The 22,860-nt window shown below is 40.2% G+C and overlaps 2 protein-coding genes across 13 annotated transcripts in view; both read right to left on the bottom strand.

Annotated features, from left to right (window-relative positions):
- Positions 1–3,276, bottom strand: part of si:ch73-181d5.4 (death-inducer obliterator 1) — a 32,655-nt gene extending 29,379 nt beyond the window's left edge. For 3 of the 4 annotated variants that reach the window (XM_061735783.1, XM_061735785.1, XM_061735788.1), the window contains exon 1: positions 3,188–3,276. The gene's annotated coding sequence lies outside the window, so the exon portion shown is untranslated. Of the gene's footprint in view, positions 1–3,131 lie in introns of all 4 variants that reach the window. The other variant, XM_061735784.1, reaches the window with a different exon arrangement.
- A 208-nt stretch (positions 3,277–3,484) lies between these two features.
- Positions 3,485–22,466, bottom strand: LOC133456993 (MYND-type zinc finger-containing chromatin reader ZMYND8-like). Of its 9 annotated transcripts, none has more exons than XM_061735777.1 (21): positions 22,316–22,466; positions 21,987–22,222; positions 17,141–17,211; positions 16,435–16,598; positions 13,949–14,170; positions 13,411–13,524; positions 13,139–13,231; positions 12,853–12,940; positions 12,401–12,456; positions 12,216–12,293; positions 11,986–12,101; positions 11,392–11,867; positions 11,137–11,253; positions 10,878–11,027; positions 10,099–10,611; positions 7,260–7,760; positions 7,022–7,164; positions 6,742–6,822; positions 6,268–6,346; positions 5,863–6,102; positions 3,485–4,709 (listed from the first exon to the last, which is right to left on the bottom strand). In XM_061735777.1, exons 2-21 carry the CDS (start codon positions 21,998–22,000, stop codon positions 4,537–4,539), a joined length of 3,489 nt encoding a protein of 1,162 aa, XP_061591761.1. In that variant the 5' UTR covers positions 22,001–22,222; positions 22,316–22,466; the 3' UTR covers positions 3,485–4,536. The 9 variants fall into 9 exon arrangements, with proteins under 9 accessions (XP_061591761.1, XP_061591762.1, XP_061591759.1 ...); XM_061735778.1 differs by having other exon boundaries at positions 22,320–22,464; XM_061735775.1 differs by having other exon boundaries at positions 21,987–22,465.
- Between the last annotated feature and the right edge of the window lie 394 nt (positions 22,467–22,860).

Below are 22,860 nucleotides of genomic sequence, written 5' to 3'. Positions count from 1 at the left end.
TTTTAGGTCATCATCAAGACAAAAGCCACAGGTCATATGGATGCACATCAAATCCAGACTGAAATCAATGGACATTTAAAACACAGAGCTGAGTTTTGGAAGGCTGTCATTTGGCCTGATGATGCACAAGGATGCCACTTTTGTTGAGGAAAGGTATGGAGAAACCTTCATCGAAAGACAGCAAGAAAGACAAAAAGAAAGAAAGTTTGACTGTTTTGTTGTTACAGGCAAAGGTCATCTTGTTTGGGTTTATGTAAAAACAGCCATGTGTTGATATTCTGAGGATTTAGAGAATCCTGATGCCAGTCTTGCGTCAGACTGCAGTCGAGTATTCCAAAAAGACAGTGACATGAAGTATATGTCTAAAGTTAAAAAACATCTTGGAGGATCCCAAAATCAAGGTCCTGGAGTGGCCCTCTCAAGACGCCAGATCTCAACCCTTTTCAGAAACCGTGGAGGGAGCTCAAGGTTAATGTCCATGCTTGGAAAACATGAAATATGGATAACTCCCTAGGAAGAGTGAACTAAGATCAATCAAGAGACAAGAAAACTTGTGAACCATCACAAGAGAGTGCTACCAGGTTTAAGTGTCTTCTCCTTTAAATTTCTTACACCACCTTTGCATGTCTCCACTTTTACATGAGTCCTGCATTAGGTCGGATACTTGCAAACACTAGCCCCTTTCACACAGCCAGTTCGAGGCGGGAACGTTGCGCCTTTAAGCCGCCTCGCTGTTCTGTGTGAAAGTCACGGAGGCGGAATGGGGGGGCCAAGTGGCCCCACCAATAAGCCGGCAGCGGAGGTAGTCACAGAGCCGAAACGGGGTCTGTGTGAATGACACAGCCGGCATGCCGGCATGCCACTAGACGCGGACGCTGTCGTCACGCCTCTGATTGCGGAACGCCGGCATGCTGTGTGAATTTACAGACGGGAGCGGCGTTATGCCGGCGTTGTATGGTTCTGTGTGAACCAACAAAGGCGGCGTATTGACAGGACTTCTTTACACCAATATTGCGGAATCTCTGTGTGAAAGGGGCTACTAAGGTAGGCCACAGACTACTACCTTGCTCTGAATGTGGGTTTTTTTTGTTTGTGTGTGTGTGTGTGTGGGGGGGGTTACTCAGGAGAGCGCAGCTTTGAAAGTGACATCATGTCAGGCACCAGGTGTCCTCTTGGAAAATTAGGCAGCGACATACCAGAGAAATGGTCTTGGACTTATTAGCTTAAGATAACTCATAATCAAGTTCCCTTTGGAGCCTGTATGCTGCTGAGCATCAACGGGCCACCTAATGAAGAATTTCCATACAACGAAACCTTAATGCTCTGAGCCTGGGTGCAAACTTTGCCACTGATTCTCCGTGAAGGAATTATTTATTGTTTTATTTATTTAGTTTTACATTCAGCCTTGAAGATGCCATTTCAACTGGCCATTCAATAAATAGTTTGTAACAGTAAAATGGAGTTGAGTGTCATTTCTATACGCCGCAAAGACCCCCTGGAGAGCCTGAAAAAAAGGATCCAGTCCATCCTAATACCAGTGTATCTCTTGATCAACTAGTGTGTGTGTGTGTGTGTGTGTGTGTGTGTGTGTGTGTGTGTGTGTGTGAGAAAGGGTTAGTAAAACATCTTGAATCGCCTAGGTGGAGGTTTGCCTTTGTTCCAAACTATAAATACTTTTGATTATAGTAATTTTCGTGGAAAAGTTTTGTTTGATTTCATAAAAAGGGTCTAATAATTTAGATTTTAATACTGATATCCACAAGTCTTGGCCCAGATTCAATCAAGTTGAAGCTTTTTTACTTCATTCTTCACAAACTGTCTCGGTGCATTTGAAGGCACTTCTGTTTTTTGTTAAGCTTTCAACCAAGCATTATGTAAACTGTGAGATTAGTTGAAATGCAGCTTATATTATATCATATCATACCATACAGAAGGGAAAAAACTGAAGATAGGGCAATGATGGAAAAGGCATTGCAGGGCTGGCTAACAACAGGCGGTGTTTTCATAGATTACTCCAGGGGTGGCCAACCCTGGTCCTCGAGAGCCACACTCCTGCATGTTTTAGATGTTACCCTGCTTCAACACACCAAGTACCTGTGTCATCAACAGAGTTTTGCAGACCTTGATGACAAGCTAATTAGGACCATTAATTAGAATCAGGTGTGCTGAAGCAGGGTAACATCTAAAACATGCAGGAGTGTGGACCAGGGTTGGCCACCCCTGGATTACTCAATAAGATTTGTGCTCTGGGTATTTAATTGTTACCGAGTTCCCATCCATATAATCCATGAAGAGAGTATACCTATGTAACCTGCCAACACTTATATATGTGTATATATGTCATCATCAGCGTTTATAGATGAAAGAATTTTAATTGTCATTATGTTTCAGAAACTATTTACCCCGTGTCTCTTTCTTGCACAATTCAAAGTCTCAGTTAATTTTTAATAATAGTTTTAATTCCTTGATCAAATGTATTGCAATAAATTTGCCTTTAGGGAATAATATACTCTCATTAAGTTGAAAAATCACATGATCTCAACTCCATCACCTTATCTTTTTAAATATGTATTAATGATCAGTGCAAACCAAGTACACTGCTGCCATTATCACCTTCACCTAAGAGTAATTGATTATTATTAGTTATTGACATGTTTAATGCCCAAATATGGACTTTTGATCTATTTATTAGAGGATATGTAGACTGAGCCTGTGAGTAAAGCTGATACACTACCTTTTTTATTTTAATTTTGTGCAATTGTTATCTGGCATCTGTTAGCTGCTGTGTTTGTCTAAGAGTGGCTGTGCTTGCCACAGCAGAACTGGAGCAGACTGGTCATCTGGAGTGATAATGTCTCCTGGGCTGGGGACTCAAACATGTCTCATACTTACACTCAGTGGGAAAACAGAACCGAAACACGCTTTCTGAATTGAAACAACAGTCCCCAGTGGGCTGTAAAAACACGGAAACGTAACGTTGTTGCCCTCCAATGCAGTCGACACCGACAAGTTAATCCTGTAGAGCAGTTTTGTTGGAGAAATGGACATACATTGTTCTCCGAGGCTAAGGTGCTAACCGCTAATGTTGGCTGGCAATACATAAATACCCTGTAAAGCCAATTGTTACTCACGATGTCGATTGAGGAATTAATGTCTGCATGCTGATACACACAGAAGAATGTCATACCTTCGACGTAAATGACTATTTTCCAGTTATTGTTAGTTAGGATCAGCTACCATGCTAGCAGACCTCCATTTCCTTTGCCTTGCTATTCAAACTCTCGCGAGATCTCTGAAGTCGCTACAAGCGTGGTTTCTTTATCATGTGAGCCATGGGTTGGTTTAGAAAAATATACGTAACTTCCGTTGTAAAGCTATAATAGAATTATAATACACACACAATCTTTAATCTGAATTAGTTATATATTATGTTAGTGAAGGAAGTTGGGGTTTCCACATATTTACAGCTAAACTGTTCCAAATATAAAATTGCAATTTTATTTTTTCTTTGCAAGTGTTTTTATTGTACAATGTGTAAACAAGAACAGGACACAATCTCAACACAGACATGCTCACAGGAAATATCTGTCCAAAATGTCGTTTCTGTTTATTTTTACCCAATTTTTATACAGTCTGTCAGGACTTACATCCGTTTTGGGTAACCAGCTACACAGGGACTTCACTCACAGCTGATATTCGTGTGAAGTAATTTATTTTCAAATAAGTTTTTTTTTTCCTTTTTCTTTAGACACATAGAAATATGATTTCAATAAACATACTATAAAAACGTATAACACTATAAATATTGTTCAGGTATCTTCTTACAAAAACTTTGTACAGTTTAAATTTTTCATCTTTTTAATAAATCATATATTTATGTGGGGATGTACAACATGAAACAATATAAAACTGGTATGAGACAATTAAAAGCAACCATGAATATAGAGGAGACCATTAATCAAAAGTTATCTTTAAACCAGCATTACTCAGAAAAAAAAGTCAATTGACACGTAACAAAAGCGGTTTAAACCAAAGACGCAATTTTTAACCAAAATATCTCTGATGGTACCTAGATAAAAGTGTATCATCCGTTGAAGGTTGCTTCAGTTGTCGTGTCTCACAATATGGAGAACAATCAACAAAATGTTTAAAATATGTTATGTTTAAAATAAAAATAAAAAAAAGGTTGTATGAAGCAGCATTGAAAGTGATAATGTTGAAAATATTTTGTGGTGATACAATCTTACTTAGGGACGACAAAGTGGAAAAAGAGCTATAACACAAAAACTACAGAATGAAAAGATATAGTCTCACATTTTATTTCTCACAAGAGACTATTTTCACATGGTGAAGTGACTTGGACACAAATGTGGAAAACTGAAAGTAAGGCGTAAACCAAAAATTCTCCACCAAGCAAATGGGAATGGGGGGGGGGGTATGGTTCAAATGATTTGTCACAGAGGTGCAGGCCTTCAAGCAGAGTTCAAGGTCATGTGTACCATAGTCACTGCACCAAATGTGCCTGTAGTGAAGCAGTTAGGTCACAGTAACACCAGCACTGTCCTTGTTTTTGTCCATGAATGTGGGTGAATTGCTTTTATCCGATATCGATCCTGTACCAGAAGGCACGGTCTGTGTGGCAGGGGAGTGGCCCGATGATTTTGCTGAATGATCCGAGTTGGGCTCTGTCTCTTGCTGTGGCGCTGTTGCTGGTAGAAGAAGCAAAATATAACATGAGAACAGGCGTGTTGTTAGCAGTGTAGAGGAAAGAAAATTACAGTTGTAAAAATATAACAGAAAAAAAAATCAAATCATATAAATAATATACATATAGTATGTGTGTACTGCATACTAGCCAAGTGGTTGAGATAAGTGATTGTGCTAGAGCAAACAACTCATTGCATCATGGAAGACCAGTCAGATAGACTGGTCAAGTGCCCACTGGAAAACATGTTTTTCAAAAGTCCGTACACGCAAATAACATAGTATGCAGTTTTAAACACTTGGAGGTCTTGAAATTAGGAAAAAACAGCCTCCGATATACCCAATAATGGAAGAATTATCTGTTCATGGCATGCTTGCCTCATTCTCCTGCTATATGATCCAGTTTCATCCAAGCTTTAGCTGCAAAACTTGGATTCGACTGTAGAATATATTGGTCTACAGAAGAGTTCATGGTTGACTCAGAGTTACCCAGGTCATGTGACTGAAGACCAAACCCAAAACCAACACAGCATTTTATAATATGCTCAAATCCCCACTTTTTTCATGTGTACCCAAACGACATTGTTCCAAAAGTCTTGTTTATTGAAATGGATTTTTGCAAACTTCAGCTGAGCTGCCACGTTGTTCATAGAGAGGACACTCCTGAAAACCCTCTTACAAGGGCACTTTCTCTAACTGCCATATTATGAACTATAAGTTTAACATGCTAACTCAGGCTTGTGGGGACATGTGTGCAACTGTTGGGTTTTGGGAGCTGTCTGGTGTTTTTCTCCAAGTACAATATTGAATTAATTTTTTTAATTTTTTTTTATTATTGCTTAATAATCCTTTCAAGGCTAATGGGTAGCAACAAATGCCTCTCTACAATCACAGCTGATGTCTTTTTTCCTTGTAATTCTGTGAACCCACAACTGAATGCTCCAGGCTAGCTTATTGCCAAGATGGCTGCAATCTATCAATCGATAGATACTAGTATGTATTAGTCACCTGGATAGGCTTTTACTTAATTTTAAGAACCTGCTTTGGACCAGTTGTATGTGTGTTGTATGTGTGTAAATGAAGGTGTGCTCTCTAAAGCACTAAAACAGACACACAGACAGAGAATTAACATTTTTAATCATAATAGAGCTTTGTTACCCGACTGTGTGCAGGACTTCATGTGTTCAGGCCAGTGTGCTTGCTGGCAGGGGTAATCACAGTAACTCGTATTCCAGCAGCAGTAGAAAATGGCCTCCTTTCTGCAGTTAGCACACCACTGTTTCTTTTTGGTCTCATCCACTGCATGTTGCTTTTCCAACTCCATCTGCTTTTTCACCTCAGCCACCAAACGGTCCCTTTCCTGCTCCAGACTCTGTCTCATCTCTGCCATTGTTAGCTCTGCATTTAAGATAGACAATAAACACAGAAAGAACATGAAGTCAAGATACATGTCACAGAAAAAAAACGTCTGCTATTACACCATGTTCGGTGGAGACTAGTTATAGAGTTCTCTATTCTCAACTCAGAGGTGTTGTGACACATTCCTGGAAGCAGGGAACTTACCCAGATTGTGCTTCATCTCTGACAACTCTTGCTGATGCAACCACTGGAGTTTCTCGATCTCTATCCTCAGCCGTCGAATCTGTGGCAAGGATACACAGGGATTATACTTTTCTGTATAGCATGTTAAGGCAGCACAAAGGACTTGTATACCAGTTTCTGTTTCAACAATAAAAACAACACAAAAATAAATGTGGAGTCTCATCTGAGCTGTATCGTTAGATAACTTCTTTTTGTTATATGGTATCAATGATTTAACAGAATGTGACGAAGCAAATAAGAGACTAAAGAACATCATGATTGAAGAGAAAATGAGAGCTTAATAGACCAAACACGATTCAATCTAGGCCAGTGTTATCAAAACAACTAAACCCTCTTGTGCCTACAGGTGCACCCCTTGAACTAACACATTGCAAAAGCTCCTTTGTACTGCTGTAAGACACATGAAATATTTATCATTTGAATACCAGGGTTCACCTCAGTAATCGTGTTTCCTGATGTGCTTTTGGAAAGATCATTGTAGATTTCTGTCATCGTCCCCTTTATTGTGTCCATGATCTACAAAGTGTTGGAAAAAATTAAAATCAAACCAAATAAATACTTAACCCAGAGAAAAACAGCAGCAATTGATAGTAAAACCAGAGTGAGAGTAAAACCAGTCCTCAATATAATAATATTCAAATCTTTAATATCACATGACGCAAGTGAAAAATCCTAACCTGTGCAACTGTTCAAACAACAGAGGATTCTGACTTACTTTGTTTGTGTATTTGGCTATATCTGCTGCCACATCCGCAGAGACTGTGGGGATCTGCACGTCTCCTGATATCAGTGAGGAGCTGCCAGATGTGGCCTGGCCAGCTGTAGATGGCGACGCACTATGAGGAGGGTCTTTAGGTACTGTAGATAACAGGGTAGCAGTAATGAAAAGGAAATCATACATCTTTAATTACAAACTTTCTTTGTCATAAAGATGATTATGCTGGTGTATTTACCCTTGGCCGACTGTCTAGTCTGGTAACGAGTACTGGAAGAGGAGTTCTGCTGTTGCGACTGCTGCTGCGGGCTGCGAGTCTGAACCTGAACCTGATTCTGAGACTGTGTCTGCAAAGTTGACTGTTCTCCCTGCTGCGGCTGTGGTTGTTGTTGTTGTTGCTGTTGCTGCTGCTGTTGTCTCTGCACCTTCTGCATATGCCACTTCTGAGATGATGTTGGAAATTTGGTCGGACTCCAGACGACTGCCTGCTGCACAGCCTGAGCCGCGTCTTTTGGCAGTAGTGGACGCGGTTTCTTTACAGCTGCAGTTGCTGGGGCTGTTGTGGAGACAGAAGGAGCACTGGTAGGTCCACTGGTAGTTGTCGTAGCACTGGGCTGACCAGACGCTGCAGTGGAGACAACGTTGAGTCCCGATGTAACAGAAGGTTGCTGTGAGTCTTTCTGGTTGGATACAGCTTCTCGAGTTGATGCAACCGATGCACCTGATGAAGGCAGTTTACCTGAGTAGAAAGAAAACAATTACTAATCCATAAGCGTTAGACATTTAGGATTGCTATATTTTGTGCTTTAATGCCAAAAACACGTAAACGAAACAAAAGAAACAAAACTATTTCAAATTGACATTTTGGTCTCATTTTACAGGAATTTCACAGAGATTTGGTGGACCAAGACAAATTGGGTTTGGGGCTCGCTTCTCAATGAAAGGATGTACTTTTACAGTTCAACAGCCCATATGACTGATGATCATTTTATTAGCCGTCACTATAGTCTCTCAGGTTGAATATTCACAGAAAGACTTTTTAATTTCTTTTAAAGATTTTGTGGCTCTAGTGGCCTTTATTCAGAGTTTAGACTGGAAGTGGGTAGAGAGAGAGAAAATGGGGACGACATGCAGCAAAGGGCCACAGGCCGGGACTCGAACCTGTGACCTCTGCAGGAGGACTGTGGCCTCAGTACATGGGCTGCTTGCTTAAACCACTGTGCCACCCAGCTGCGCCACAGAATTAGTAAAAACTACTTTCCTATGAACTAAATCTTCATGTAGCCCCTTTGTAACCATATAGTTTTGCTTTGCCTTTCTGTGTGGTTTTATCTGAAAGTTTTCTTCATCTTCCAGATCTTCTCATGACTCATTTCCTTACAGTGACGCATCTCAATAAGAGTATACAAAGTAGAAATTGTTTTGTAGGCAGCTCCAAACTTCACCTGCAGATGTACAGTAGGCTAAGCGGTTTAAAGAGTCATTTCTAGAATGGTAAACTATTGTAAGCCTTAGCTTACAACTGAAACTGAAAAATGTAAATGATAATTTCACAACGTTTAAAGAAGGGTCTGTTGCAGGGGCAAAATGTACTTATCTTAATTTCTTTGCCAGTAAAATACCAAAACAACTGTGTGAGTAAAAAGGACATCTCCTTAAGGATCTGGAGCCGATGTGAGCTCAAGAGAATGGGCTGAGGCGAAGGAGGGAGAAAACGTCAAAAGAACTACCATTAAATATCCTTCTTTAATACTTTTGGTGTGCAATATCATGACAGAGAAAAGGTGCTATTAGGAGTTCTCTTCAACAAACTGGTAAAACAGGTTGATTCCCTAGGAGTTATGTATATAAGATTACAACATTAATGACAAGAGACACTGCTCATGAATGGTTTATGTAACAGTTGTAAATGCTTGATGAAGAACAAACAAGCCAGGGTTCGAGTGTGGCGCTACGTGTCAACTCCAAATTACTAGACATGTACAATGTGTTATATGCACAATATAATGATTGCTGTGTATTCTGTTGGCTCGTTTGAACTTGGCATTAGAAATGAATTATGAGAAAAGGTTAGTTTTCATGACCACTGCAATTTGTACAGGCTTGACTTGCCAAAAGAAAATATGCCTCCTAGAAACAAGCACATTCTGCAAAAAACTTCTATATTTCACAAAAGTGTGTTATTATCCTTGCAGGAGGTGGTTTTCTGGGTGATTTAAAAAAAAAGAGAATATTTAATCCAGCTGCAAAAGGGAACTTATCACATCTGCAGGTCAAATGATGAGGCGTGAGGCCAGATCCAGGCAGAGGACTAGAGGGATAGTGGGGGATCCCTCACATCAAGCTCACAACTCTTCCTTCAGTCCCAGGCTCAGGTCCATCAGGACCAAAACCACCAGAACCTTAAACAGGTTTTTTTCCCCAGGCCATTTCCCTCCTGAGTTTTATTTCTTTCTAAATTGTATAGATTGTTTTTCTTTTCTTTCTTGTCAATTGAACCTTTATTTAATGTTAAGGGATGCTGTTACACCAGCTAACATCACTGTGTACATTGTACATTTGGCCAATAAAGAGATTCTGATTCTGATGAATCTTCTTCTACAGAAACTTGTTTTTTTGAGCATGAAGTAGGAGGCGCAACAAAAGAAGCTATTGCCTCACAGAGCTCATGAGTCATTCTAAACTGTGGTCTTTGACCTCCCAGAAAACCCAGATGTCTTGCCTTTTTCAAGTAAAAATAATGGCAGCTTGAGCAGTTGCAGATATAAAAATTAACCTCTCAAAAAGGTTGTGGAGATCCATCACCATTATTCTTAGATACTTTTATTGAAAGGGACGAAAACTGATCTTTGTCACATAACAAGCAACCAATGGAAATGCAGCCAAACCTGAAATGGAAACGTGGTTAGTGTGGCTGATCATATTAAGATGTACTGGAGAGGAGTTGTGACACCCTCAGACATGCATCTCACTGAATGTATGCATTATGATGCAAAGGTTTTATTTTTCACCGATTGCCCTGTCAAGCAAGACAATTGCAGGATTAAGTGGAAAAGGTTAATTAAAACAGGTCTCACCTTCTGACTTGGTAACACTGGATTCTTTTCCTGGTATGGCAACAGAAGACCCCAGCTCTGTTTTTGCCCTCTTTGATTCACGACCTCCGTGCTCATCTCCCAGGTCAATAACAAGTTCTCTTTCTGAATCAGAGTCTTGCTCACCCACTGAAGTAGCAGCAGCTGTTTTGCTCTCCTCTGAGGCTTTTGGTTTTTCAGTGAGTGGCTGAGATTGAGGTGTTTTGGGTTTGTCTTGGAGATCTTTATCTGAGGCACTGTTGCCCTGCTTCTCTTTGAGCACGGGTAGACAGGTGGCTTTATCCCCCATCCCTGTAACTCCTTCCTCATTTTCCACCTCTGTGCTCACTTTGGACTTTTTCTTCTCTACTTTGTCTTTGTCATCCTGTGCAGAGCTCTTCGGCTTGTGTTCCTCATCACTGGGATATTCGCTGTCGCTTGAGTCAGATTTCTCAGAGTCCTCAGTGTCAGAGTGGTCCACATCTTTATACACATCTTCAGAAATTTCATCAATTCCTGGTGAAAAAAAAAAAGAAAAAAAAAAACTTAATTTTCATGGAGATCAGAATAACCATTAATGTCTTCTTTGAACAATGCCATAAACAATTAACTGACATAGTTATCCAACCTGTCCCCATATAGTAGCAGCTACATCATGTCACAATTCAGAAATGTTTTGACCAAAGCTAATCTGAAATCTAAAATGCTTTAGCATTTATTAATGGTGTAGAATCCACATTATAATTAGTGAACATGATTGAAATTAGAAACTGGATATGTACCCAGTTGAGCTTTGCAGCTTTCAATAGTTTTGTCCAGACTCCTGATGGGTCTCTTAGGGGTGACAACGGTAGCAGGAGGGGCTTGTTGATGCTGCTGCTGTTGCACAGTCTCACTCAGCTCCTTCAGATCCATTTCAGCCTTCACTCGATCTTTCGTTAAAGACATATTTGTGATTTAATTAACATAACAAAAATGGTATGTTGTTCATTAGCCTTCGTGATGACAAATACAATATCAGTTTTGATTTGTGATACTGACCCAGGTTGAGATTGAGGATGCTGCCTGTTCCTGGAGTCCTCTCCTGCTTAGGCACCAGCCCAGGGGTCAGGGACTTTGGACTGCCAGTTGGACCCATTTTCCCTGAGACAGGAGATGCTATAATTACAAGATAAAAAAAAAAGTAATAATAATAATATTAATTAAAAAACGTATACATTTAATACATTTTGTCCTTACCCGTATAATGTTTCATAGGGGTCAGGACACTCAACGCAGTCAAATAAATACATTTACCAGTACAGTCCATTGATTCCTCTCCAGTGCTGTAATGGAAAGCAGGATTCTTGCTGGCCTTCTCCGTATCTTGCTCCCCATCTGATCCCGTGTGAACCGAGGAGTTGGTGCTCATCGGAGACCTAGGCATGTCTGTCATCGACACCCGCCGACTCATGCTACTGGCTGTGGAACTCTTGTTGAGGATCATCTTAGGGGATGATGTCATATCAAAGTTGAAGCGGAGTTTATCTGGTTTCTCTGATTTAACTGTACCAGCACCTGGATTGGAGGGGTCTAAGAGCATCTGAAGCTGGTTGTTGGGCGTATAAGGAGTGCGGAAGGGTGCGTAGTTAAACACTGCAAATTTCTTGCGAATATTTTCCACATAGACCTCCATCTCTTGCATGGCGCTGTTGAAAATGCTCTTTGTTTTCTTTACAGAGAATGGGATCTCTTTGGACATGAGGTAACAGTTGTTGATGGGAACCCAGGCCCTACATGGAAGGGCAGGAAAAATTACAATCATCCCAAAGAATTATAAATGAGAAGATGCATTTACTAAATCAACTAGTACAAAAGAGCCAAATTCCTACTGCCAAAAGTTTATTTCACCTGTCATGTTGTCCAAAGAAGCGTGCATCTACCTGCCCATCCTTTTCTCGAAGTGCTTTTGCTGGCCAGAAGGGAAAGCCCTTCAACTTAGCCCAGACCAGCGGGTGGGGTTGACTCTAATCGAAAGAAAGAAAAAAAAAAGCAGTAAAAAATAAAGTGCGTCTGAAGTCCAAACAAAAATGCATACATTCAGTGTAATTATGGTACTTCAAAAAAATGTAAACACCTACACATGGTTCACAAAACCAGTTGTCCCTTTTTTGGCATGAAGAAACATAGCACTCTGGGCACACCTCAATCTCATTCATCTAAAAATGTAAAAATGCTATTTTAGATAGAAAGGATTTAGGTCATCCATAAATCAGACTTAATGACAAAAAATGTTGTCATCGCAGGGTTAGGAGAACTTCTTTACCTCATGCTCACAGATCTTGACAATGACCTTAGCAGTCGCTGTCAACTTGTGATTACCTGGAAAAGAGTCACGAGTTCACTTTAGATTTTCTTTGTAGGTTTGAACAATAGAAGTTATAAGAACCAACAACACACTTTCTTTGAGTTCTGATTTAATCTTGATAATGATATGAAGTGAGGTTTCTGTCATTTTTGAATTAAAATTTTGCTAGAAGTGCAAAAACTGTAGACGAAATAAACTTATCCAATGCTTAAATTAAACTGAAGCAAAGAATGGTTCATCTGAACGGAGTAAATTAATAGGTCTATTTCAATAATGAAAAACGAAAGGCTTGAATTTGAATAACATTTTTTTGATCAGTCTTGTCATTACAGTACCCCATACAAATATTTTATCAGATCGATTAGTCCCATCTCTAGAATATGTATTCACAAGTGTCAAAAGTTGCAAACCTCCATTATAGATGATGCAGTTGTGCAAGATCCACTTCATATCAGCGAGAAACGCCTCAGTGCAGCCATACATTTTCTTTTTGACATTCTATTAAAAATAAAAACAAGCACACAACATTTCTATTAATATATCCATCCATTTTAAAATATAGGATTTTATACTGTTTTGCAAGTGTTTCCATCCATCTTTATGTTTTTCAATTTTCTTTGCATCATTTATGCATGTATATAGTTTTTCCTTTTTGCCAATTTCAATGAGAACTTACAATTAAATGAATACCAGTACCTTCTCTAAAGTACTCAGGTCCATGGGGTGGAAGATGTATTCTGCATAATCTGGGTGCTGTTCCAGAGAGACGGGCTTCTGAAATGGCTCGGTCTACTCAATTAAGATAAAGAGACAAATGTATATAAAACATTTAAAAATTTTAGAAAATTTAAAAATAGGGGGAATGTCCAAATTTGGATGTCTCATCTAGTACATTTTACAAACTTTTGTATATAAAACACAAAAAAATGTAGCCTCAGACATGCAAAAATGATAAAAACAGGACTAACCCCAGGCTGTTTGATTTTTTGGAGAGCATATTTCAGCAAGTAGGACAGCTGGTCTATTGTTAGCATCGTCATTGCCTTGCTCTGGGTTTCAATGCATTCAGCAACTGTTATTTTCTGCAACGTGAAAACATTATTCATTAATAATGACATTAATAAATAATTAAAACAACAAAACGAGCACAAGGAATCAACAGATACTAATAAGACTTGAACTTTTGTTAAATGTACATTACACGCTATCCTCTTAGCTTGTGCATAGTTAAATATGCCACTAAAAAGAAACCGCAATAAATACCCCTATATGAAAATAGGCATGTCTAAGCTTTAGTCCTCTCTTGGTGCCAATAATTACGCTTGCAGGGGTGTATCACAATATATTATGGAGGGCAAAGAGTCCGCAGGTGATTTTATTGATTAATGTGCTCTCTGACTGAAGACGATCAGCTTCAGCATCCCATTCTTTCCACTAAGAGGGTTTAATCTAAAACTAGTTTGTGCACGTACACACACATACACCCACATTTCTTCAGCAAGATACCTCACACTCTGGACAGAACCAGTCGCCCTCGGGCTCAGCTGGTAGTTTGAGGCACTTGGCGTGGTACACCCTGGGGCAGAGCTCACAGCAGAGCACCTGGCCCTCGCGGTGGCACAGCCAACAGTAGAAGTCATTCCTGCCGTCCTGCGGTACAACATCAACAGGGTCTGTGGTGAGTGCTGGCTGCTTCATATAGTAAAAGGGACCATGTCTTAGCTCTGACTGAAATGCAGGCAAGAGAAACAAGGGGGGAGGTTTCAAAAACACGCAGGAACACAAAAAAGGTGCAATGCAACAAAAACAAGGCAGCAGTAAGGGAGTTAAGCAGGATAAGAAACACATTATATTGGCTATGAAGGCAACATAAAAAACTGTTTTAGCAAATAAAATGAGTATCTAAAAATCTAAAGATATAGCAGATCCAAATTAAATCAATAATATTTTAAGTCAAATTCTGGTATACAGAGTGCATGGAGTAGTTTTCTGAATTCAGTGGAATATTACTCTTACTATATTACTGGATCAAGAGACACTCGTGCATTTTGGTTTCACAGTCAAGCCAAGTGAGTCAGTGTTTACACAAGTTACAGTGTTCATGTTCAACTCTAGTGCTTAAAATGTAAACAAATACCATCATATTACCGTGAAGGGATAAAGGTATGAGTCAAATACTAGATATGCTGTTATAACTATCGTTTCATATCGCGCAAAATATGCCTGAGAATAAAAGGATCACTGACAAGGCTAATAACTAAGTAACAAATGACATAACAACTGAAACCAAGAGACCACTGAACATGATATTTTAAAAGTGATCAAGAACTCAAAAATCCAAATTGTATTAGATTCAACTATGCTTTCACAACACTAATCCTTTAGCACATTTACATTGAAACCCTTTTGGACCAAGCAGTTCCAAGGACTTGAGGGTATGTTTGCAAACAGAATAGTGAGTAGGAGGTCAGTTCAATATAGATTCATGTTAGTACAGCTGTTCCATGTTGGTGCATTATCTATGTTTTGATCATTTTTAAGGCTAATGTTAAGCTCTTGTTTACACAGCAAATGTTATCAATGGTAATACTGGGATTTAGGAATGGCTGCTTCTGACGCTACAGTTAGGGGTTTAACTTCTGCTGTCTCGGTCCATCACTCCATTTATATTACAAGAACATAAATAAATAAATAAAATAACCCTTCTATGCCTGCAGTCTGGACACAAAAAGAAGAAAAGAGGCTGCTCCTTAATGAGGCCATCAAGGAGCACTCTCAGACTATATCCCCACTAATCTGGTTTCACACAACGGACACTTTTACTTGGTTTACACCTGGTATCTAAAGTAATCCATAGAATTCAACCCTAAATCTGAACATTTTGGATCCCATTTCACTTTATAAATACGTCGGTTTTGGTCTAATGTGGACACGTAAACACATCAGACCGACTTGCTTCATGGTTGCTTCTCTAAATTAATTTCCCTGATTTGCCCATATGCTGTGACCATAACTGGAAGATAACTCGCAGACACTTCTTAATGATAGTGTAAGCAACATGAGGACAGAGGATATATGAAGACGAATCACTTATAATTTCAAAAACGCTCTTCGTAAAAGACGGAGATGTATCCGTATATGTGTGCATTCAAGTGGATGTTATCAAGCCCCTCGGAAACGCTATAAATACATGCCAGGAGCCCAGTTAGTGGCACTGTGATGCTATGATGGAAACACGCGAAAACAGGCGGCAAAACATTGTGCAGAAATCTGTAAACGGAGAAAATGGCGGCAAGTACGAGTGGCCGAGCCGGTACGAGTTTAGTTTGGACAGATGACGAGGTTGAGCTGCTGCTGGAGAAGAAGTACATTTTGCTGTAATAGCGATAGTAGGGTCAAGAGGTTCAGGAGCAAACAACCGATGCCGTACGACGTTATTATTGTTGTCATGTTCTGTGTGGCGCCCGCATGTTTCTGAAGAAGTGCGGCCACGATTCAAGCGTTTTAGAAAAGTTACGGAGAGGCCTTAACAACAGAGCCACGAAAATAGAGTCTTCATCTTTCCACTCAGAAACTTGGTTTCAAAAATGATCATTTACAGACCTTCGGCTTCGTATGGATGATACGCTGGTTTTATAAAATACTTTTGCATTTAGGCCTGCGCTTGTCTTCGTGCGGATGGAGCCAGAGCTGCTCTAGGCTTTGTTGTCCTTGGTATCAGCTGTTATGCATTTAATACTTATACAACTGCCTACATGCACAGTAGGAAAGCTTTGCAAGAGCAATCTGCAACATTTTTGGCCTGTTCTCAAATATGTGCACATGACTAGAGACTTTGGATGGTTGTGTCATGTGGAAGGAGAAACGGAGCTGAAACACTAGTGTGGATGTAGGCTACTTTTTTTTTTTTTTTTAAATGTCGTTTGGACACAAATATGGACTGCAGCCTTCACACCATGCTGGATTTGTAACAAGCATAGTGCAGTACTTACCTGGTCTTTGTTGTGACAGTTCACAGCCCCTGGCTTTTTCTTTTTCTTTAGAGGACTGGGGGAAGTATCAGAGGGAGAGTGTCCATTGGAGGAATGGGTGGGACTTGACACCTTTCGCTTCTGTGATACCACTGATCGTTCTGCTGATCCTGGTGGATCGGGAACTGGATGCATACGAACAACACACAGCAGGAGGCTCAAATTATTCATAACACTCATCTCCTACAAATGCATTTAAAAAAAAAAAGGATTAAAAGCACAGGTGAGGTTGACAGTTAAAATAAAAAGAAAAATTGTGGCGATGAGAATCAACAAACAATTATAAGAATGAGAACCAAGACATGACAGGATCTTTAAAGCATTTCAGCATCTGCTGAGACATACAGTGGATTCACAGCTTGCATTTTGCAACCGCAATGTAATTTAGATCCATTCATCACAGCAATAATGCCAATCCTAAAAAGATTTATTTAAAAAATGTAATATATGAAATAAACATGATTGTAACAAATGGCAAGAAGACTCCCCCTGAATTTACTAAACTCTCTCCTAACTCTTGACATAAACAATCAGATTCTTGCAGTCTGAAAAGCCCAGCAAAATATATTTAACTCTAATCTCAAAAAAGAGTAAATGACCTCTATGTTTTTTTCTTAAACCAAGATGTTTGGCACGTAATGAGAGGTTCTCAGCCTTGGAGACTTACCTTTGGATCGCACAGATGCGTCCATCCCCTCTACCACATCAGACTCTGTCTTTATCTCCTCCTCAGCCAAACTGCAGAGCCACGAACATGAGCACACAGACGCAGAGGAAGAGGGGCAAACACAAAGTCAGAGAGGGTGTTCAGAAACCATATCAGCATAACAGTAAACAAGTGGAACAGCACCTAAGGCACCAGGGTCCCAGAGGATCTGTCAGTAGGGACTCTGCTGGTTTCCACTGTTATTGTTTTCATTTGCTTTTACCACTCTGACTTCGAAACAGAGGTTCAAACCCTATCCTTATTTTCAGTGACAATCAAGTCAGAAAATACATGTATTCTGTTCCGAGAGAGAGAATAGCAACAATCACCATGGCAACCCTCCTCTCTGCTAAGCACTAGTTGATATTCACAACATCACATTGGGCCATCTAGCTACTACCGTGCATCCCTGCTCCTCAGAAGTGTCCGTTTTTGTACGATTTCTGTCTGACTAGATCCTGGCTGGTCCACTGTGCTTTCACATGACAAATGGTATAGAAGCCTCGTAGTAAGAAGAAATCCAAAGGGAGTTATGATTTCACGGCTATCAACAGTATATGTTTCTGCTACCTGTCAAGCCCCTTCACTAACAACAGGGCAACCCCAAAGGATGGGTCCTTTCTTGGAGATGAATTGCAAGAAATTGCTTTAATAATCTTAAAACCATGGTGTGTGGAAATATTATTGGTGGAAAACAAAGATCTGTAGTTTATGGAATGCATACAAGTGTAAACAAAATTCACATTCAGAAATTTTTCTAGATCATAATTTAGAATGATCAAGTTTTTTTTACATCTGCTTAGACAAACTGAAAAAAATCAATGTTTAATCAATCCAATTTATTTTTAGAATTTTTAATTAATCAATGCAAAAGAAAGAAATGTGCCCAAAAAAAAACTAATTTTCCACTCCTACCCCTTCAAAGCATCTCATTTCCTTTGAGGAACAAGAAAGAAAGGGATTAAAATAAAAGGGAGTCTAGCAATAAATGAGGTTCTTTGAATATTTGGCTCCTCCTTTGTCAGAGCAACAGAGGGTCTGGTTCCAAGGATGTAGCCTTTATTTACAAGCTAAGAGAAGAAAACCCACCCAGGACCCCATGACAGGTCACATACTCGACCAGTTTATAGCTCTGGCTGCATTTCCAGACTCTAGCTAAGATGATGGATTTTCAGGCTCAAAAGGTCAATTGTGCCATTGTTTTCTTTTGTTTGTTTGTTTTTTACTAAAGAATGCTAATTGCATCGACGTCACCCATCAAACAATGGGCAGAATAAGCTATAACAAACCAAAATCTTACACGGTATCCACACCACTCAGTCACCTATGGTGATTTAAATTCAATAGCGATGTCTCTTCCACTATCCTGTTGTTTAACATTAGTTCAAATGTTATTTTGCCAAACTAAATCACCTAAACTGCCGCCAGACAGTAGTTTCTAGTCTTCTCAATGCAACCTTCTGTTCTTTCGATGTGGTAGTCACAAACATCTTTCCAAACTAAATCTTGAATTAATCAAAAAACAACTTGCGCCACCTCAGAAACAAGCTCCACAGAGTTTCTCAAGATATACAGCACATGGGTATCATGTTACAGCCTGCCAGTAGTCTCACACGCACATACATACGCGTACACCCCCCCTCCAGGGCCTTCCTGTTCCGGACTGAGTGAACAAACGAGGCCCACATGAAAAGCAGAAAATGTTAGCCAAGTCACTCAGCGAGACCGCAGCCCTGAAAAGACAGAACATTCACCATTCTGAAGCCCAGAGCTGCAAAATCAAGTCCACCAACCCTACACCTAAACATGCTCAATATCAGTGGCAAGAAACTGCTGCCAGACAAACATGCAGGCCAGTAGTTGAAAACACACACACACACACGTACAAAAAAAAATTATAACAATCCACATGACATGCTGAAATCAGGAAAATGATCCTTGAAACAAGGAGAGTTGGGCAAATAAATCCTCAGCAGATTCTGAGATATATTCCAAAGAGACCAGGTTCAAGAAAACACTCTTTCCTTCTGCAAGTACTGTAGTACCTGATGGACAAAAAGGAAACAACACTTGAGTCAGTGTCTTTAGATTCCACCCCTGTGAGAGACGAGCAGGGTTCTCTCGTCACAGAAAATGGAGGCCACAGCTTGCTCCCCTCCCCCCGTCCCCCCCATCCCCCACTCCAAGGCTCCGTCTCGGGCACTGGCACATCCATGCTGGAGGACCAGAGAGCTGTGGAGATTACAATCCAACATTTCCAAGAAAACACACAGCTATGTCAAGACGAACCTTCACAGCCAACCACAGAAACGCAGAGAAATCCAGCAGAGTGAGAAGCACTGGTCTGCGACCCCCCCTCCCCCCCATGTGTTCAATCTTGGCTCGCCTCCTCTGTGAACACTGCTGTCATACAATAATTAGATGTCATTTACGATACAAACCTAGCCTGCACAACCACCGTCGGATCCTGACAAGCCTGTTCTATATATGTAGAACAAAATATACTGGTTTTATACATAACAACATCATTTGAAAATACTGCAAACACCATACTGAAGTGGATTTTCCATAGGTAACGTTTGGGATTAGTACCACGGAGTAAAATAAAAAACAACAACATTGTACTATGCACAGTACACAAAATCAGAGATTAACTGCTTTATCTCCTTAAGACAAACGTGTACTATTAACCTTTCACTCTCACAGATCCCTACATTTTCATAAATGCTTTGAAAATATGTCTGTTCTAGTGTGAATCCTCACCCTGCACTGCTAGTCTGTACCATGTATGCTGTAAGAAAGAAAGATTTGACCTGGATTTTATATAAGGCTGTAAAGGGTGAATCAAAGATGGCTGTGGAATTTTCCAGAAGGCCCTTGCTCTCCCTGCTGTTCTCCCTCTGATTGTCAATCTTTAACCTCAACTCTGGCTGCGATTGGCTGGAAGGCCAACAGGCTGGAACATTATTGGTGGATTGCAGTATGCCACACAGATCACAGCACGCAGGCTCCCCTCTTCCTCCTGAAAGGAATTTTTGCTGCAATGCAGAGATCTCCCCTGCATTACCCGATTTACTTTTCTTCAGTTAAACGTACGCTTCTTTATTATCACGGCATGAGCCAGGAGGGATTTAAAGGAGACCTTTTGGCAGATTAGATTTGTGATTGTGTTGCGTAACTCAACGGTTGTGCTACTTAACATCTGTCACCCTGTTTACTGGCCGGATCATCATGAAAGAGGCCCTGATGACTTGTTCTCAACACCAAAATGGCACACATAGCTGATATACACAACTATCAGTGTCATATTTATACCACATGCCCATTTCGCAAATGTAGAATACTGCATGCTAAACTTTTGTTTTTACACAGTTAATCATCTCATCTCATTCTTATGTGAATTAAAAAGGAGAGTGAGATCATTCTTTGTTTCTTTGGCACTGTTGAGATTGCTTTAATAATGTGGAGTAACACAGTGTTTTGGCTATGGTCTGTCAACATATCATCCAGACCCGTTTACAGTTTCCAGACATGAAACAGCAAACCGTAAAAGGGTTTTTGTGCCAATTCTGATTTTACTGTGTCTCACAATAGTTTGCTCTGATGTATGTAGTGTAACTTTGAATTGTTTCTGTTTGAATTTACAAAAACAAACAAAAAACCTGCCTTACCTTTGTTTGGTTTCATACATAAAATTTTAATTTGACAAGGAAAAACCAAATACCTGTCCTTTTGATTCTTAGTGATACTTCTGTTTCCATTTGCCATGTAAAATCTGGAGCAAAGTACAGAGTAGCAACAGGAAGAAGAGAGAGCGAACAAACACACAAGACTTCCACATAGCAACGCCTACATCTTCTGATACCTTTAAATATTATGTAAACTAAACACGTATAAATCCTGACAAGTCTTGTGTTGTTTCTTTGTCCTGCTATCTGATCTAAAAAGGAGGGCAAAGTTATCTGAAGAAGACTAAACTAAATGCAAAATGGCCACTGCTTGTCTCATAGTGGAGGAAGCAGTTTCACATTGGAGCTGAAGAAGGCAGGGCAGTAACCTCAAGGCCTTTGACTCCAGTATTTTAACATTTTATCCAAAGATTAAATTGGAATGTCTCAAAGTTTCCCTTGTAGCAGAAGGGTTGTATGTGTGCTCATCTGCTGAGCAGCACGAAGATGAGAAACTTTAGTTTTTGGACACAACAGTGTCCTAAAACTCATAATCAAACACACATTTCAGTATTTTTTATGTATATATATTTACACATGCCCCAAAAACAGATGTAAAACATTACCTTGTACTCCCTGCCCTCCTAACCAACACATGTGTTTTCCCCTAGTCCTAGCACACGACAAGAAACCAGCACAGAGCCGGTCCACTTATAAAGGGACTGCCCCCCACCCCCCAGTCTTTCTCTGCCAGGCTACAACACAACACTACCACTACAGAGAAGATATGTGGGTGTCATTTTTAAATCCAGCCCTATTTAGCTATTTAAAAAAAAGGAAAAAGGATTTGCCATGGTTCACTCTTGTCTCCCATGCAGCAGCATGGTTGTCTGGGGCACCCATGTGACCCTGAGACACAGAGAGAGAGCAAGGGTGAGAGTTGTTACCCAACCCCTCACCCTCAACTCTGTAGAGCACAGAGGCCTGACGAGGCCTCCAATCCGCCCCAGCTCCTCCTCCTCCTAACCAAACTGACTTTAAGGTGTGCACATTCGTCACTGGAAACCTACAGTCAGCACCACGACAACAAGGAGGCCATGTTGTTATCGGAAGGTTGAGATAAAAAAGACAGAGCTTACCTCTGTGGATGCATGGCTGCCTGACACACTGTTATGTCAACACTAATAAAACATGGAGGACACTCTCAGCCCTCAGCCGGGGAAGCCTCTGCTCTTCAGGCAAGGCGATCAGGCCCCAGCAATGTTAGCCAGCTCCTGACTGGTCGCTTTCCTCACAGGCAAGATAGAAGGCCGCACCTGATTGGCCAAAATGTTTCCTGAGTAATTATCTTTGTTCAGTGCAGGCAGGGGCAGCACTGTGAGAGTAAGAGACAGAGGACGAAAAATAACCGGAGAGCAACATCTAAAACCACAAAATTACATGATTAATATTTGCATTTTTGACATACAAACCCAGTATGACAATGTTATGAAGCTTCCAAGAGTAGAATCTGGCGGTAGTTGTCTTAGATGATGGCTTTGTAAGAGGAACTGGCAGCATGTAGAGTGTTAGGAGCAGGACACCATGGCTTCTCTGCACAAGCCTCCATTTTTTTACTTGGAGAGGGCCTTTGTTCAAACTCCTCCCTCCCTCTTGGCCGTTTCCAGAGAAAGGAGAGGTTACAGCTCTTAACCTATCGTGACAAAAAGAAGATAAAAAGAGGATTAGTTGGCTAAAACTGTAAATTATATCCACCTTTTACACTCTTACATTCTGATGTGAAAGAAGACAGATAACACTCAAATTTCAAGTAAACTCTGCATTTCTGTGTTGGTGCTAGATAACCCTGATTTATAATAGAGTGGTCCAAAGCTTGTTAACCAAACAAATAATTTAAATGTTATGGTTAACCTAAGCACAGTAAAAAGAAGCTTAGTGTAATTTGCACTTCTATTGTCCTCCCTACAAAAGACTTGAAATTCAAGTACTGATCATTTAAGACTGTTGTAGAAG

This window comes from Cololabis saira, chromosome 12 (assembly GCF_033807715.1).
Source record: "Cololabis saira isolate AMF1-May2022 chromosome 12, fColSai1.1, whole genome shotgun sequence".
NCBI classification, from domain to species: domain Eukaryota; kingdom Metazoa; phylum Chordata; class Actinopteri; order Beloniformes; family Belonidae; genus Cololabis; species Cololabis saira.
Note: the sequence above shows the minus strand (reverse complement) of the source record. Positions and strands in the feature narration are given on the sequence as shown.

Excerpts from the sequence above, each read along its gene's own strand:
- LOC133456993 (XM_061735773.1), bottom strand. The coding sequence starts at position 19,965 with ATGGTACAGACTAGCAGTGCAGG. Across the intron at positions 16,599-17,140 it reads CGCATCTGTGCGATCCAAAG|TTCCCGATCCACCAGGATCA; the intron begins GTAAGTCTCCAA and ends GTATGCATCCAG. Across the intron at positions 13,232-13,410 it reads AAAAAATCAAACAGCCTGGG|ACCGAGCCATTTCAGAAGCC; the intron begins GTTAGTCCTGTT and ends TTAATTGAGTAG.